At 61.3% G+C, this 14,133-nt stretch overlaps 1 protein-coding gene across 4 annotated transcripts; it reads left to right on the forward strand.

Moving 5' to 3' along the window:
• The first annotated feature begins 1,330 nt into the window (after positions 1-1,330).
• On the forward strand, positions 1,331-13,662 carry CPNE7 (copine 7). 4 transcript variants are annotated; one of them, XM_006043124.3, is made up of 15 exons: positions 1,336-1,719; positions 3,642-3,824; positions 5,154-5,228; positions 5,428-5,502; positions 5,867-5,950; positions 6,390-6,479; positions 6,726-6,824; positions 7,091-7,177; positions 7,567-7,626; positions 8,200-8,333; positions 8,702-8,756; positions 9,167-9,218; positions 9,284-9,417; positions 12,375-12,611; positions 13,125-13,662. In XM_006043124.3, exons 1-15 carry the CDS (start codon positions 1,546-1,548, stop codon positions 13,233-13,235), a joined length of 1,650 nt encoding a protein of 549 aa, XP_006043186.1. In that variant the 5' UTR covers positions 1,336-1,545; the 3' UTR covers positions 13,236-13,662. The 4 variants fall into 4 exon arrangements, with proteins under 4 accessions (XP_044787138.1, XP_044787139.1, XP_006043186.1 ...); XM_044931205.1 differs by having other exon boundaries at positions 1,595-1,719; positions 3,614-3,824; XM_044931203.1 differs by lacking the exon at positions 7,567-7,626 and having other exon boundaries at positions 1,331-1,719.
• Positions 13,663-14,133: the final 471 nt, after the last annotated feature.

Consider the following 14,133-nt stretch of genomic DNA (forward strand, 5'->3'; position numbering starts at 1 on the left):
CCAAGAAAGATGCAGGAGCTGGAAGGCCCAGAGTGGCTCCAGGCTGGTAACTGTCTACAGAGAGAAGCCGGCCCTCCCAACGGCTGGTTTCTGAAGCTGTTGGGACCTGGGCCAGCTTCTAGGACGGGGGACATGGAGGCTTGAGGCAGCAGAAGGAGGCACCAGATTGGCCTGCAAAGAATTCCCCTTCTTGCAAATTGGGCACAAGGTCTTTGCCTTGCAGGCACCCTTGGGGTGTGAGCCTGTATCCCACCGCTAAGGATGCTCTCCTCGGCATCGCACCTGTGGAGAACCCTCCTCTGAGCCTGGGGTGCAACCTTCCACTTTCCACCTCCGCCTGGGCAGCATCTTTGTCCTGTTCTTGGTGGGGCTTCTGACCCCAGGAACTTCTGGAGTCCTGGTGACCAAGGCTCAGCCCGAGCTCACAAGAGCCCAGTGTGCCCGAGACCTGGTTTCTGTTCCCCTGGCCCTTGGGTCCCCTTTCACCTTAAACCCCCCTCCTGTCTCCCACCATGGCTTTTGGCCAGGTCTGTGCCCTATTTTTAGGCAGAAACTGGCAAAGAGAATGGACTGGGAGGTGGCTTCTGCCTCCACCAAACACCTCCTCTTCCGCACAGCTTCACTGCAAGCACAGGGTGGTCCAAGGTGGGGGTGAAGCTCAGGACAAGAGGGGCCCCCTCCCAAGGAGCCCAGGCCTGTTCTGATTTGAGTGCAGCAGACACATGTGGAAGGACCCCAGACCCTGACCCTCAGTGTAGACACCCCCAGGACAGCAGGGGTTGTACTGGCTCCTGGACAACAGGCTCTGGGAAGGCAGACCCTGTTCTTCCTGTGTCCAGTCCCAGCCCCAAGGCACCTGGCACACGGGAGGCGCCCAGCGCACAGGGGGTGCCCACCACATGCTTGCTGACTGAATGATGCCTCACTAAATGCAGCAAGGCCTGGGGTTGGGGTCTCAGGGATAGGGAGAGGTGTGGATTTGTTGCTAAACTGGGCCTCTGCTGGGCCCTGGCTTCCCAGGGGGGCAGCCTGCAGGGACCTGGGGCCCATGCCTAGGCCAGCAGAGAGCCTCCTGACCTGAGCAGGTTTCCACACGCAGGGGGCCCCGTGGAGCTCTGGTCATCTTGGGAGGGCCCACCCAGTTTGGATCCCAAACCTCTCACCCTGGGGATTTGAATCCGTGGAAACCCGGACATCTCAAAGGGGGATGGGGACGAAGGGCGGGCTAAGGCCACCGCTCAGCGCCCAGTCCTCCCCCCCAGGCTCCAGGGCCCCCTATCGGCCCAGCCCCGCCTAAGCCCCGCCCCTCCACTCGCCCCTCCACTGCCCCCTCCTCTGTCCCACCCTCTCTGACACCCCCTCCTGCAGTTCCCGTGCCGTGGCTGCTGCGGGAGCCACGTGTGCCCGCGCCGGGCTGGCGTGCCGGGAGAGAAGCGCGGCCACGCCTGGCCAGGCCATCATTTCCCCGCGCGGCCGCGGCGCCGACTGGCGGACAACCGCCCCTTGGTGGGCCCAGGCGGGTCCCGGAGCGCGGGAGCTGGGAGCATGAGTGCGGGCTCAGAGCGCCGGGCGGCGGCGGCCCCCGGGGTGGTGCCGGCGCCCTGCGCCTCGAAGGTGGAACTGCGGCTGAGCTGCCGGCACCTGCTGGACCGCGACCCGCTCACCAAGTCCGACCCGAGCGTGGTGCTGCTGCTGCAATCGCAGGGCCAGTGGGTGCAGGTAGGGGCGCGGGTAGGCGGGGGGTGGGGGCCTGGAGCCGCGGATGCGGAAGCCGAGAGGCTAATGGGGTGCAGAGCAGGGTCACGGTGGGGTTACCTGGTCTAAAGATGGGTGCCCTGGAGCTGTGGGGTTGAAGTGTAGGGGCTGGGTTGGAGGCGGAACCACGAGAGGGGCTCCAAGGTAGAGGGAGGGAGCCCTGGAGTGGAGGGTGCGACCCCGGGTCCGGGAGGGGGCTCCGGGGCCAAGTAAAACACCCAGACTTGAAGGAGCCGCAGGGGCTCTCCTGGGGGGCACAGAGGGGAGTAGGGGACACGGGGCTTTGACCGAGGTCACGGGTCCACCCCGGGCCCGCGGGGCAGCCGGGAGCACCAGTCCTCCGCCGGGTCCGCATTCGTAGGGCGGAGACAGCGCACCGCGGGTCCCACAGGAGGCTAGCCGGGCGCTCCGGGAGCCAGGACTCCATCTCCGAGACCGGGACGCCCCGCCCAGAGGGCTCCCAGCCTGGCGCCTGGCTCTCGAGTTCGGGAAGAGTCGAGGCGGTCCCGAGCGGCCGCGGGGTGGCCTGGCTAGCGCGGCGCGTGCGGCCGGGGTCGGGGCAGCAGCGGACGGTTCGCAAGCCTCGCGGACCTGGCTCTGGGCGCGTCCCGTCTCTCGGCGACGCGGGCTTCCCTCTAGTCCCGGGAGCGGCCGGGGCGCCTGCGCGGGGGCGGGCTCTTCACCCCAGACCTGCGCTGCCAGAGGGCGGGCCGCGGGACTGCTCAGACCTCTCTGCGCCCCACGAAGCGCTTTTTCCGCCACCATCTCACGTGAGACGCGTGGCCTCACCTCGAAAGGGCAAGAAATCGGGGGCGAATAGGTGCAGTCGGGCAATGAGCCCCCGGAGAGCTGGGGGGCCGGAACTCGGACCCGAGTACGCCCCAGCTTCCAGTGCGCCCCCTGCGACGGGTCTGTCCGCGCACGCGCGTCCCTGGCCTCGGTGGCCGCATACAGCCCGGGCGGAGGTAGGGAGGTTAGGGGCACGTCGGGGGTACAGCCGCTGAGGGTTGCCTAGTCCTAGAGATGCGCAGCGCCAGCTCCCTGGACCGCACTGCTCCCTGGCTGTGACCTTGTGCTGTTTTTTGTCATCTCTGGACCACCAGCCTCCTGGCCTGAGAAACCCTCCAGTCATCGGCTTCGGGGGCAAAGGATCTGCTGGAGGGGTCCAAGCCCCCATTAGCCTTCATTGCTTGGCCTCAGCGCTCCCTGGGGCATATGTCCCTTGAGGAAGCACATAAACACCCTCATCTGGGGTGTGGGAGTTTGTGGGGCTCTGGAGCAGGGCACAGAAACCTACCTCTGCAGCCCAGTTTGCACTTTGATGGGTTGGGGCCCAAGTTGGAGGAAAGAGCTGAACCAAGGGGTTATCTCTGCAATCCGCACCCCCCCCACCCCCGCCCCCGCCCCGCAACTCTGGAGTCTCCCTGCCTGCCCAGCTGGGTGCTGGCAAAAGATCTCTGCTTTAAGGTTTGCTCAGCCCAGGTTCCAATCCAGCTCTGTCCCTGACTTGGGGTGCCCTTGGACACCCCTTCCCTTCTCTGAGCCTGCTTCCCCATCTGTGGTGTGGGGATGGAGGAGGCCATGTGGGCACGAGACGAGAAGCTGTAGCCTGTGGGGGCCAGAGAACTGCACCTTTATCTCAGGGAGGGAGGTGCCCGGGGTTCTGGGGAATGACCCCCCCCCCAGGGGGCAACCGGAAGCCTTGAAGCAACAGATGGGTCTTCCCACAGCACAACCGGGATGCAAGTCCTCCAGGACCACCTAAGGGCGGTGGGTGGGACACGGAACCCTGCGGGCTACAGCAGAGGCACAGGGTCTCCGGGCAGTGCCCCCGTAGAATCTTGTCCCCCTCCTCCAGGGGTCTGCTCACCCAGGGCCGCTTGCAGGTGGACAGAACCGAGGTGGTCCGGAGCAGCCTGCACCCAGTCTTCTCCAAGGTCTTCACGCTTGACTACTACTTCGAGGAGGTGCAGAAGCTGCGCTTTGAGGTCTACGACACCCATGGGCCCAGCAGCCTGAGCTGCCAGGAGGATGACTTCCTGGGGGGCATGGAATGCACTTTAGGGCAGGTGGGTGCCCCGTCCCCATGCCCTCAGAGGAGGAGGGCAGCATGGGCACCTCAGCGGGTGCAGTGGTGATCTGGGGACTGCAAGATTATGCACCAACTGTGTACCAGGTGTTCTGTCTGACTCCTAGTTCCTTCTCCTTAAAAAAATGTCTTTCAGTTAATTTAAAAAATGTAATTTGGAACTGGGTAATATAGTCATATGGATCTAAATTCAGAAAATATAACAGGCATGCTCTGGGTGTCTCCCTCCTGCCCTGCCCCCAGGTTTGTTACATCCTTCTGGAGAGAGGTAGTCTATCAGAGCAAAGGGACATATAGTTTTTTCTATATATATACACATTTAAAAACACAAATGACATACACTGCTCTGCAGCTTGCTTCTTCACTTCCACGACATAAGGGAGCCCTTCCCTTGCCTGTCTCCATGGCAGTGACTGGTCTGAGGGACCCTGCATCCTCCAGTAAAGTCATTCCCATTAGCTCTATGATGGTCAGTGAAACAAGAGGTCTTGCCTCGAGCCAAACTGCTCAGCGCAGGCTCTGGGCAGAACACTCCATGTGTCACGCATTCGATTCTCGTGAGTACTCTGAGGGCTTTTTAATGAGGTATAATTTACATACAGTAATATGTGTAAACCTCTAGGGTTGGGATTGATGGGCTTTAGACAGTTGTATACACCTGACCACCACCCAGATCACACAGCACATCTTTGTCATCCAGCAGGCCCCCCTGTTCCTCTCAACCCCCTCCCCCAATAGTTTTGCCTGTTGTAGAACATCGTGTCCGTGAATCACACAGTATGTTCCCATTTGTGTCCGACTTCTTTTCCCCAACATGAAGGCATGTGACTCATCTCCATTGCTGCCTGGGGCAGAGACGGCTGGGTCGAGCCTCTGTCAGATAAGAGGACTGAGATTTCAGCAGGGTCTACCCAATGCTGGCCACCCACTTTCCTCACATGCAGAGACACACATGCATGGACATCAATGTGCAAACATGCATGCACCTACGGGTGCAGGTCCATGGACACATGTATGGACACGTATGTCTGGATATACACGTAAACTCTGCATTATGGGAAGGCCGCCCAGTGCCACCAGGTCTGCAGGGCCGGCCAAAGGTTTGGACCCTGGCTTCAAATCCCAGTGGTGGTCCTTCAGTAAGTCCCGGACCTCTGCCTGAATCTCCACTTCCTCACTTGGGTGGTAGGTTGGGGAGCCAGGCCACCAAGGGTGTCTGGGGTCACTGGGAAGGAGACGGGGAGACCCCGGGCGGGGTTAGAGTCCCCAGGGAGCAGGTGCGGACCCTCCCTGGCCCTCTGACTTCCAGATCGTGGCCCAGAAGAAGGTGACCCGGGCACTGTTGCTGAAGTTCGGCAGGAACGCGGGCAAGTCCACCATCACGGTGAGGCCCCGCCTTCTACCGGCCCCTCCCCTGCAGGCCCCGCCCTTTCGTCGCTGAGGCTGTGGGGGACGAGGCCCAGGCTGCCGCGGTGTCTAGGCACCTCCCATAGACTGGGCTGCAGGGCGGAGAAGGGTTGGAGTGGGCCGGCTGAACCCCGAGGCCCGCGAGGGGTCAGGCCCCTCCTGCCCACTCCATCCAGGTGATAGCCGAGGACATCTCCGGGAACAACGGCTACGTGGAGCTCTCCTTCAGGGCCAGGAAGCTGGACGACAAGGTGAGGGGTGCTCCCCTGGAGCCCAGCTCTCCCTGCTGTCAGGGGGTGTCCATGAGGAGAAGACAGGTGGCCGCGGAGTGGGACGCACTCAGAGCCAGGGCAGCCGTGCTGCTGTCGGGGTCCTGCTGTGTCACTGCCCTCAGTTCATCCTCATAGCTTCCTGTGACGACACTCAGGGGCTCAGGGAGGTCCCTGGGCAGACAGTGGAGAAACTGCTGGGAGCCAGTCTCTGGGCTGGAAGTGCTGGGGAGCTAGGGAAGCTGGGGCAGGATGCTCTCAGGGAGGGCTGGGCCCTCACACCCGGGAGTGGCCGAGCCTGGCCCCCAACCCAGCTTGCCAAGCTCATCTTTTGCTCCTCTGCCAGGACCTCTTCAGCAAGTCAGACCCATTCCTGGAGCTATACCGGATCAATGATGATCAGAGCGAGCAACTGGTGTACAGGACAGAGGTGAGGGGGTCCCCGCCCAACACCCGAGGGTAGCGTGAAAGCACAGAGAGGGCAGCCCCTGACCCTTCCTGCACCTCCCTGCCCGCCGTAGCTGTAGGGGCCTTGATCCCCAACACCGCCCGCCATCCCCCTTTGAACAGGGAGCAGCCAGGCGCGGGTGGACCTTGTGACCTAGAGTCAAGGATCTGCATTTATTGTGACTACCTGCCCATGAAACAAGATCCCAGTGACAGCAGTGGGAAAGCGTTTCCTTTTGAGATAAATTGAGTTTAAAAAAGGCTATGTAAGGAAAGGAGTCCAGGTGGTCCCGGAATGTGGAGGAAGCTACAAAGGGGGTTCTGGATGGAACGAGGTTCGGAGATGCAGCTCTGGGCTCGCAGGGTCCTGCCTGGAGCCTGAGGCCGGGCCCCTTGAGCCGCCTGCCCCTCCCGGCCCACAGGTGGTGAAGAACGACCTGAGCCCCACCTGGCAGCCTTTCAAGGTGTCTCTGAGCAGCCTGTGCAGCTGTGAGGAGTCGCGGCCTCTGAAGGTGGGTGGGGCTTTGCGCCTGGAGGAGGGGGGTGTGGCTGGGAAGGGGGCGGGGCGGGCGGTTGGGTGGGGCCAGCCCCACGAGACCACACCCTCTTGGAGTTGAGATGTGCGGGGTGGTGGGGAGGTGGGGGGTAGGTACTGGAGAGGAGTGGTGCGGAGGGGGTGGCCTACCTGCAGGGCCATGGAGACGCTAGGCCTGGGACCCCAGAGGGGCAGGCGGGCTGAGGAGTCCTGGGCTCCCCAGGGCCTCGTTTGGGATTATGACTCCCGCGGAAAGCACGACTTCATTGGAGAATTCTCCACCACCTTCGAGGAGATGCAGAAAGCCTTCGGGGAGGACCAGGTGAGCCGGCCTGTCCCCAGAATGCTCTGGGGTGCTGGCCCTGGGCTGAGTTCCCCAAAAGTGCTTGTGATGGCTTTAGAGAGGCTAAAGATGATGACAGAGCATGACAGCCACGCCCACCAGGTGGTCAGAGTAGGGATCACCGGCCTGTGTGGGACAGACAGCTGCCAATGGGCAGGGCTTCAAGGCCTCCCCGGCCCCTTTAGGGTGGGGTGTTGGGGGCTGGCACTCTGGGGTGGGGGTCTCTGCCTGTCCCTGTCCCCCAGGCCCAGTGGGACTGTGTGAACTCCAAGTATAAGCAGAAGAAGCGCAATTACAAGAATTCTGGGGTGGTCATCCTGGCAGACCTGAAGGTGAGCCTCAGCCCAGGCTGCAGACCCTCCCCTGCCCACCCAGGGTGCGGGGTTGGGGGGTAGTCCTGCTTCCGCCTGAGCTCTGCGGAGAGCAAGCTCAGCAGTGACAGGCCACTCCCTGGAATCTCCCCCATTGTCAGATGGACTCAAGGGCTCTTGTGCCCCCAGTGCATGGAGGTGGGTTAGGAAATGGAGGGGAGGGGGAAACAAGAGAATAGATGATCGGGGGAGATGGGCATGCAGACAGCCTGAGGGCCAGAGAGGCAGGGACTGAGGCTGCCAGGCTCCTGCCTGCCCCAGCTGCCCTGGGGGACGGCAGATCCCAGCAGCCCCAGAGGCCCTGCCCTGAAGCCCCGGCCTGAGTCTCCCCGGGGTGGGGGCCCTGGAAGCTCTACAGGGTGTACTCGTTCCTGGACTACGTCATGGGCGGCTGCCAGATCCACTTCACGGTGAGTCTGCACCCTCCACACCACCTGCAGGCTGCATCCCAGAGGATGGGGGGGTTGGCGCCTGGCCCCACTCAGAGCCCGTTTGATACCCGGGGTGGATGTGTGCAGAAAAGGCCCTTCTGCAGGGCTTGCAGACCCCTTCCTTGTGACCCCTCCGAGCTTCTTCAAGTGACAGCCAGAAAGGCTTGAGTGTAGTGACTAGGCGGGGGGACACACGGGACCCCATCTCAGGGATTACTCCTCCCAGGCCCTGCTCAGCCCCTCCCTCCATCCTCGACTGCAGGAGGAGGTGCTGAGGGTCCACTGTGACTGCTCCAGCTCCTTGGGGTCCCTGGCTGGTGTTGCCGCAGAGGCACTGGCTGCGCCTGGGGACCCAGGAGCTTTGGGGTTGGCCTATCCCTTCTGCGACTCAGACACAGCGTCAGACCCTTGGGCTTACAGCCCCTGGGTTTTCTCACATCCCTGGGCAAGTGGCTTCCCCAGGCCTCGGTGTCCTTAGCTGTCAGATGGGGTGCAGCTGCCACCCAGGCCAGGAAGGAGGGCTCCAGGCTCACGACGCCATGGCCTCTGCAGGTGGCCATTGACTTCACGGCCTCCAATGGGGACCCCAGGAACAGCTGCTCCCTGCACTACATCAACCCCTTCCAGCCCAACGAGTACCTGCAGGCCCTGGTGGCTGTGGGAGAGATCTGCCAGGACTACGACAGGTGTGCTGGCCTCCCATGCCTCCTGGGCTCTGCAGGGGTCATGGGTCAGCGCCCCAGGGCCTGAGAAGGGAGATGGGGTGGCCCCCCACAGGGGTCCGAGTCCTTCTCGCAGACACAGAGCAGTAAACTGAGGCCATGGAGGGGTAGGGCTCTCGAGGCCTAAGGAGTGATGGGGCCAAGGTCCCTGCATCCAGTCAGCACCACCCCTGCCTGCCTGCGAGCCTGGTGGCCTCCTCACAGCTCTGGGCCTTAGTTTCCCCCATGTGGTTCGGGGCACCTGGTCTCCTGGCTCTGCTGGTGTCTCTCCAAAGCCCCCGTTCCCTCAGTGAGGTCGGGAGCCCTGGGTGATGAGGCGGCCTCTCTTCCAGCGACAAGAGGCTCTCTGCTTTGGGGTTTGGAGCCCGGATCCCTCCCAAGTACGAGGTAGGAGAAAGTCCGGGTCCCAGGACCCCAGGGGAAGCAGTGCCATGTGACGGGCAGTGGGGCAGGGGGTGGCGACCTGCCTTTGACCTCCCAGCACTAGTGTTCTCGGTCAGCCCTGTGGCCCTGTGAGGAGAAGGGGGACATTCACCCGGAATTTTCCGCTTAGAAAGGGTGTTTGGCTGGCTTGAGCAGAAAGTTTGGGGGTCGGGGAATTATTGGCTAATACATCTCAGAAGCTCCGGGTCCCCCTGGATCCAGGGCTGGCCTTCTGCCCTCTGTCCCCAGTGACCCCCTTCCACAAGGATGTGTCACATGGTGGCCCCGGGGGCTCCAAACCTACCTCTCTCAGTAGTTGGGGTGGGGGGGGGGGTGCTAGGGGGTGGATCCGCTGACCAGTCCCTTCTGCCCAGGTGTCCCATGACTTTGCCATCAATTTCAACCCCGAGGACGATGAGTGCGAAGGTAGGAGCGTGAATGGCCCAGGGTGGGGGTGCGCTGGGGCCCTGCTCACACCCCTCCCCCCACAGGGATCCAGGGTGTGGTGGAGGCCTACCAGAACTGCCTGCCCAGGGTCCAGCTCTACGGCCCCACCAACGTGGCGCCCATCATCTCCAAGGTGGCCCGCACAGCCGCGGCCGAGGAGCGCACCCGTGAGGCCTCTGTAGGTGCCTAGTGCCAGGGCCGCTGTGTGAGGAGGGGCGGCCCGCCGCTGGGGAAGAGGGAAGGGTCTGGTCGGGTGGGGCCGGTGGGCGGGGCCGGGAGGTGGGGCGGGGCCGGAAGGTGGGGCCGGGGAGGCAGAGGGAGGGAAGAGGGGGCGGAAGCAGGAGTCCCGGGTGTCTGGACCGAGTGAGGCCGGGCGTGGAGACGCCTCGAGGGCCCCAGAGCCAGTGAGCTGAGCGCTGCTCTCTGCCCAGGAGATTCTCGCCCTGGAGGCTGATCTGCTGTCTGTGGTTCTGTTATACATGTATTGTTATTTTGTTTGCATTGTCTTCCGTTTTTTTTTTTTTTGGCTGCACTGTGTTAGCTTGTGGGAATTTAGTTCCCCGACCAGGGATTGAACCCAGGCCCGGGGAAGTGAAAGTGCACAGTCCTGATTCACTGGACTGCCAGGGAAATCCCTCTTCTTAATTCGCACAAGTGGTGAGATGCTAAAGGCTGCCTCCTGCATTAGGGTTCTGTAGACCTGCCTGAGGCACGACGACTCTGTTGCCTTCCTTTAACCCTTTATTCTGGAAAAAAAAATAGTCAACTTTATGGAAGAATAACCCAAACCCAACACCTTTGGCCCATCCTTTCCCTGGACTCACTGGTCAGCGACTTCTTGCCCTGTTACCTCCTCCTACTTCTCTTCCTCCACTGCCCCCATCTACACATTGGTCCTGTCTTCCCTCTGAATCTCTTGAGAGCATGCTGCTGGCTTCCTGAACCTCACTCCCCCCTCCAAGTTCTTGGTGTTGATCTGCTCACAAGATCCTGTACAGTACGGCTTTGCAGTCTCACATTGAAGGCGACCCCCTCCTCTTGTCTCACCCCAGCCTCCATCTGTCCCCATGTGTCCATGTTCCTCACCGTCCCAGGACCCATCCTTCCCGTGTTCTGGTCTCCTGATCTGTTTTTTCCCCTTTGTTTTTCTGTGCCCCGCGGCATGTGGGATCTTAGTTCCCTGACCAGGGATTGAACCTGCGTGCCCTGCAGTGGAAGTCCACTGCACCACCAGGGAAGTCCCTGTGGTGGGACTAGGCTGTTGCTCTCAGCCTTGCTCCATCCTTGGGACTTGCCATCGCCCAGTCCCTGGTGGTCCCTGGTCCTGCGCCCTGAGTGGGGGTGGCTCTCCCAGGCACACAGCCCCCAAAGGCAGGGTCACAGCATCGCCTCCCACCCCTTCTTTCCTCAGATCCAGGCATTCTCTTCTACAGTCACTGCACAAGTATCAATCTCAGGTGGTTTAATTTAGATCTGATACTTTATATAATATGCTCCAATTTCATTAATTGCCAAAAAAATAATAATTTTATTACAATATTATTTCTGGTGTAGAATCCAGCCTGGAGTTAAAGATTACATTCAGCTTTCATGTTCTTGTATTGTTCTGAAGCAAGTTTTAGACACATAATTTCATCTGTAAATATCAGTATAAACCTCTGAAAGAGGTACTGCTGCTGCTGCTGCTAAGTCGCTTCAGTCGTGTCCGACTCTGTGCGACCCTGTAGATGGAAGCCCACCAGGCTCCCCCGTCCCTGGGATTCTCCAGGCAAGAACACTGGAGTGGGTTGCCACATCCTTCACAGTAGGGTCCCATTATCACACCTAAAGACAACGTCAGTTCCCGAGTATTAAGTGTCTAGTCATTTCATCCACACCATGGTGGATTTTCCAGGAGGCACAGGGTTAAGATATGGGGCTGGGCCTGACAGTGGGTGTGGCCATCCTGCTGGGGACCCCTGCCTTCTCCTACGGGGTCCCCTTGCCATCCCCTTGTTAAAGAGATCGACATGTGCATATAGTAGGGCCCCTGTCTGGAGTCTGCTGACCATGCCCTTGTGGTGGCCTTCATGTCCTGTCTGATTCCTCTGGGAGGGGTTGAACTCTGGGGGCCTCAGGTCTGCCTCTGTTCTTGCTGGGGCTCAGATCCTTTGTCTTAGCTGCGTGAGGTGGATGTGGGTGGAGGCTGGGCGGCATCTGGGACCCCCTTCCTCAGCCTCCTCTTGAACTTTGCCCTCACCCGTCTTCCTGTTCCGCGGAGAAGCCCTGTCCCTTCTGGCTGACGCCTCCTGGGGCCCCGACTGCAGTGGTCCCCGGCTTCAGGTGATGCTTCTGCCGCAGGCAGTGATGGTGTGGTGTTCGCACTGCTGGCAGATGTAGGGCTGTGAGGTCTCAGTGGGGTGCCGCCCCTACTCTGGGGGTGGGAGGAGGGTGTGTGGGGCTCAGGGCTGGGCCAGGCACTGTGGGAATCCACCAGCCCTGGACAGGAGACTGCCCATCCCCCTGGTCTGGGGGCTCAGAGGGGGTCCCTGGGAGAAGGTGCCCACTCGGCCAGAGCTGAGCAGGCTAGGGGATAGTCTGGCCAGCCTTCCAGCGCTGGCGCTCCAGCTTGATTTTTGCACCTCTTCTGTGTTTTCTCTTGCCCAGATTTTTAGTAATGATTGCTGAGTGGTTTTGTTTTTTTCACACTGGAAATGGACCTTTATTTGAAACAAGCCCCAGTCTGTCATGCGCAGACACACTGGGCACCTGGCCAGGCTGGGCCAGAGTGTGTTGTTTGAAATCTCAGCGTCTCTTCAGGGTGTGGGAGCCCCTCCCTGCCCTGGGCTGATGATCACTTCTCCTCTGGCCTCAGACCTGGGTCAACCCCGGGTCCCCTAGCCTCGCTGTCCCCACCTGTAAGGTGTGGCCATATCCACCTCCGGGTTAGAGGAAGCACGTGGTCACAGCTCACTGTGATTCCATGTGTGTGTGTGCACCTGTGTACATGTGGTATGCTTCTGCAAATACATTTTTAGAAAAGCTTGGCAACCGTGGTCACCCCCAGGCGGTCTGCTTGGTGAACTTGGGGTTCGACTGGGGGAGGTGCAGCGGCCCTGCAGGGTCCCCACGGCCCCTCCTCCCCTGTGCCCCCAGCAATACTACATTCTGCTGATTCTGACGGATGGCGTGGTGACTGACATGGCGGACACACGCGAGGCCATCGTGCGCGCCTCCCACCTGCCCATGTCCATCATCATTGTCGGGGTGGGCAACGCCGACTTCACTGACATGCAGGTGCTAGACGGCGACGATGGTGTCCTGCGCTCCCCACGTGGCGAGCCCGCCCTCCGCGACATCGTGCAGTTTGTTCCGTTTCGGGAGCTCAAGAGCGTGAGTGTCTGGCGGGTCCCTTGGCAGCATTGCGGGGGCGACAGGCTCTGAGCCCCTACCCCATCCTGAGCAGTTTCAGCCCCTAGAAACCTTTGCACTATGAGAAGCATCACATGGACGCCCCAGAGGGCAGGGTGCCCCTCAGGCAGCCACCTCCCTGGCTTTCAAGCCTCTTTGTGACACAGTAGGAACTCTGTGTCACGTGGACACACACTCGCAGCTTCACAGGAGGACCTGGGCCATGGAGGGGCCTCAGCCGCTCTGCCCCGTGCCCAGAGCAGGGTCACACCCACCCAGATGGCTGTCTGTGCCCCCACAGTGACAGCAGGGGCGGACTGCCCAGCCACTGCGGTCTCAACCTTAACACAGGCTCACCTGCCTGCCCACTTGGTGAATTCCTGGTTGTGGTCCCTGGAGCTGGGGGCTCTAGGGAAGGGGGCTGGATGTGAGTAGGTGGAGAAGGGGGCCTGGGGGACGGGAAGCTGGCTGGAGGCACCTTCTCCCCACACCCAGGCATCCCCCGCGGCATTGGCCAAGAGTGTGCTGGCCGAGGTGCCCAGGCAGCTGGTGGAATACTACAGCCACAAGGAGCTGCCTCCAAGAGACCTCGGCGCCCACGCCTGAGAAGCCAGCTTGGGCTCTGCTCTCTGAGGACCCATGGGGCGGCCAGGACTGTGTCCACCGTCTGCCTCCAGCATCCTCCACCCGACTCCCCAGGGGCCTCCCATCCTGCAGCCCAGGCCCACCCTTGGCTCCTGTGACCCTGCTGCCTGGTGGGCTGAAGGGTGCAGAGGTCCCATGGGCATGCCTAACCCAGCCCCAGCCTGGTGGGTGGGGAGGGGCCTGGGGGACAGCTCCTTTGCTTCTGATCTTCAATGGGGAGAGTCAGCAGGCCGTGCCCTGTCTCTGAGAAAACCCCGGCCCCCCAGACCCCTGTCCCTGCAGCCAGATTCCTCCTGGTCCCAGCTGCATCCGCCCTTGTCTCTCTGTCTGTGGGGTCTGCGGGGGTGGGGGAAGGGACTTAGGCAGAATAAAGTGTCTTGTCCTTGCAGCGGCTTTGTCTCTTCACTGCCCCCCCAGCAGAGGACCGCACCCCACTGGAGGGGTGGGGCATGGTGTTTCTGTGCCCTGGAGCCCCGCACTAGAGTAGGGAGCATCTCAGCAGGTTCCTCAGGTCCTTCCTGGACTGAACCAAGGACCCTGCTGGGAATGAAAGGGCGCAGGGGAAACTGCTCCACCCTGGGAAGGGCCAGTCGGTGCGATGGCCACCCGAAGCCAAGAGCCTCCGCTGTTCCCTGCCTGAAGTCTGTACCAGCCGGGCTCAGGTGGAGAGAGCTCCAAGCCCTGGGCTTTATGAGGGCCTACTGGGCGCTGCGTGCTTTATGCTCCTGTCAGGGGAGGGGGCAGCACTTGCAGTACCTCCCAGCTCTGTGGGCATGGGTTTCAGGTTGAGATTTCCCCCTAAATTATCTTGTCTGGGAAAAACAGACTGTTCCGACCCTGAATGAGGCCCACCCACCCC

Source organism: Bubalus bubalis, chromosome 18 (genome assembly GCF_019923935.1).
Source record: "Bubalus bubalis isolate 160015118507 breed Murrah chromosome 18, NDDB_SH_1, whole genome shotgun sequence".
Lineage (NCBI taxonomy): Eukaryota > Metazoa > Chordata > Mammalia > Artiodactyla > Bovidae > Bubalus > Bubalus bubalis.

Excerpts from the sequence above, each read along its gene's own strand:
- CPNE7 (XM_006043124.3), top strand. The coding sequence starts at position 1,546 with ATGAGTGCGGGCTCAGAGCGCCGGGCGGCGGCGGCCCCCGGGGTGGTG. Across the intron at positions 3,825-5,153 it reads TGGAATGCACTTTAGGGCAG|ATCGTGGCCCAGAAGAAGGT; the intron begins GTGGGTGCCCCG and ends TCTGACTTCCAG. Across the intron at positions 6,825-7,090 it reads AAGCCTTCGGGGAGGACCAG|GCCCAGTGGGACTGTGTGAA; the intron begins GTGAGCCGGCCT and ends CCTGTCCCCCAG.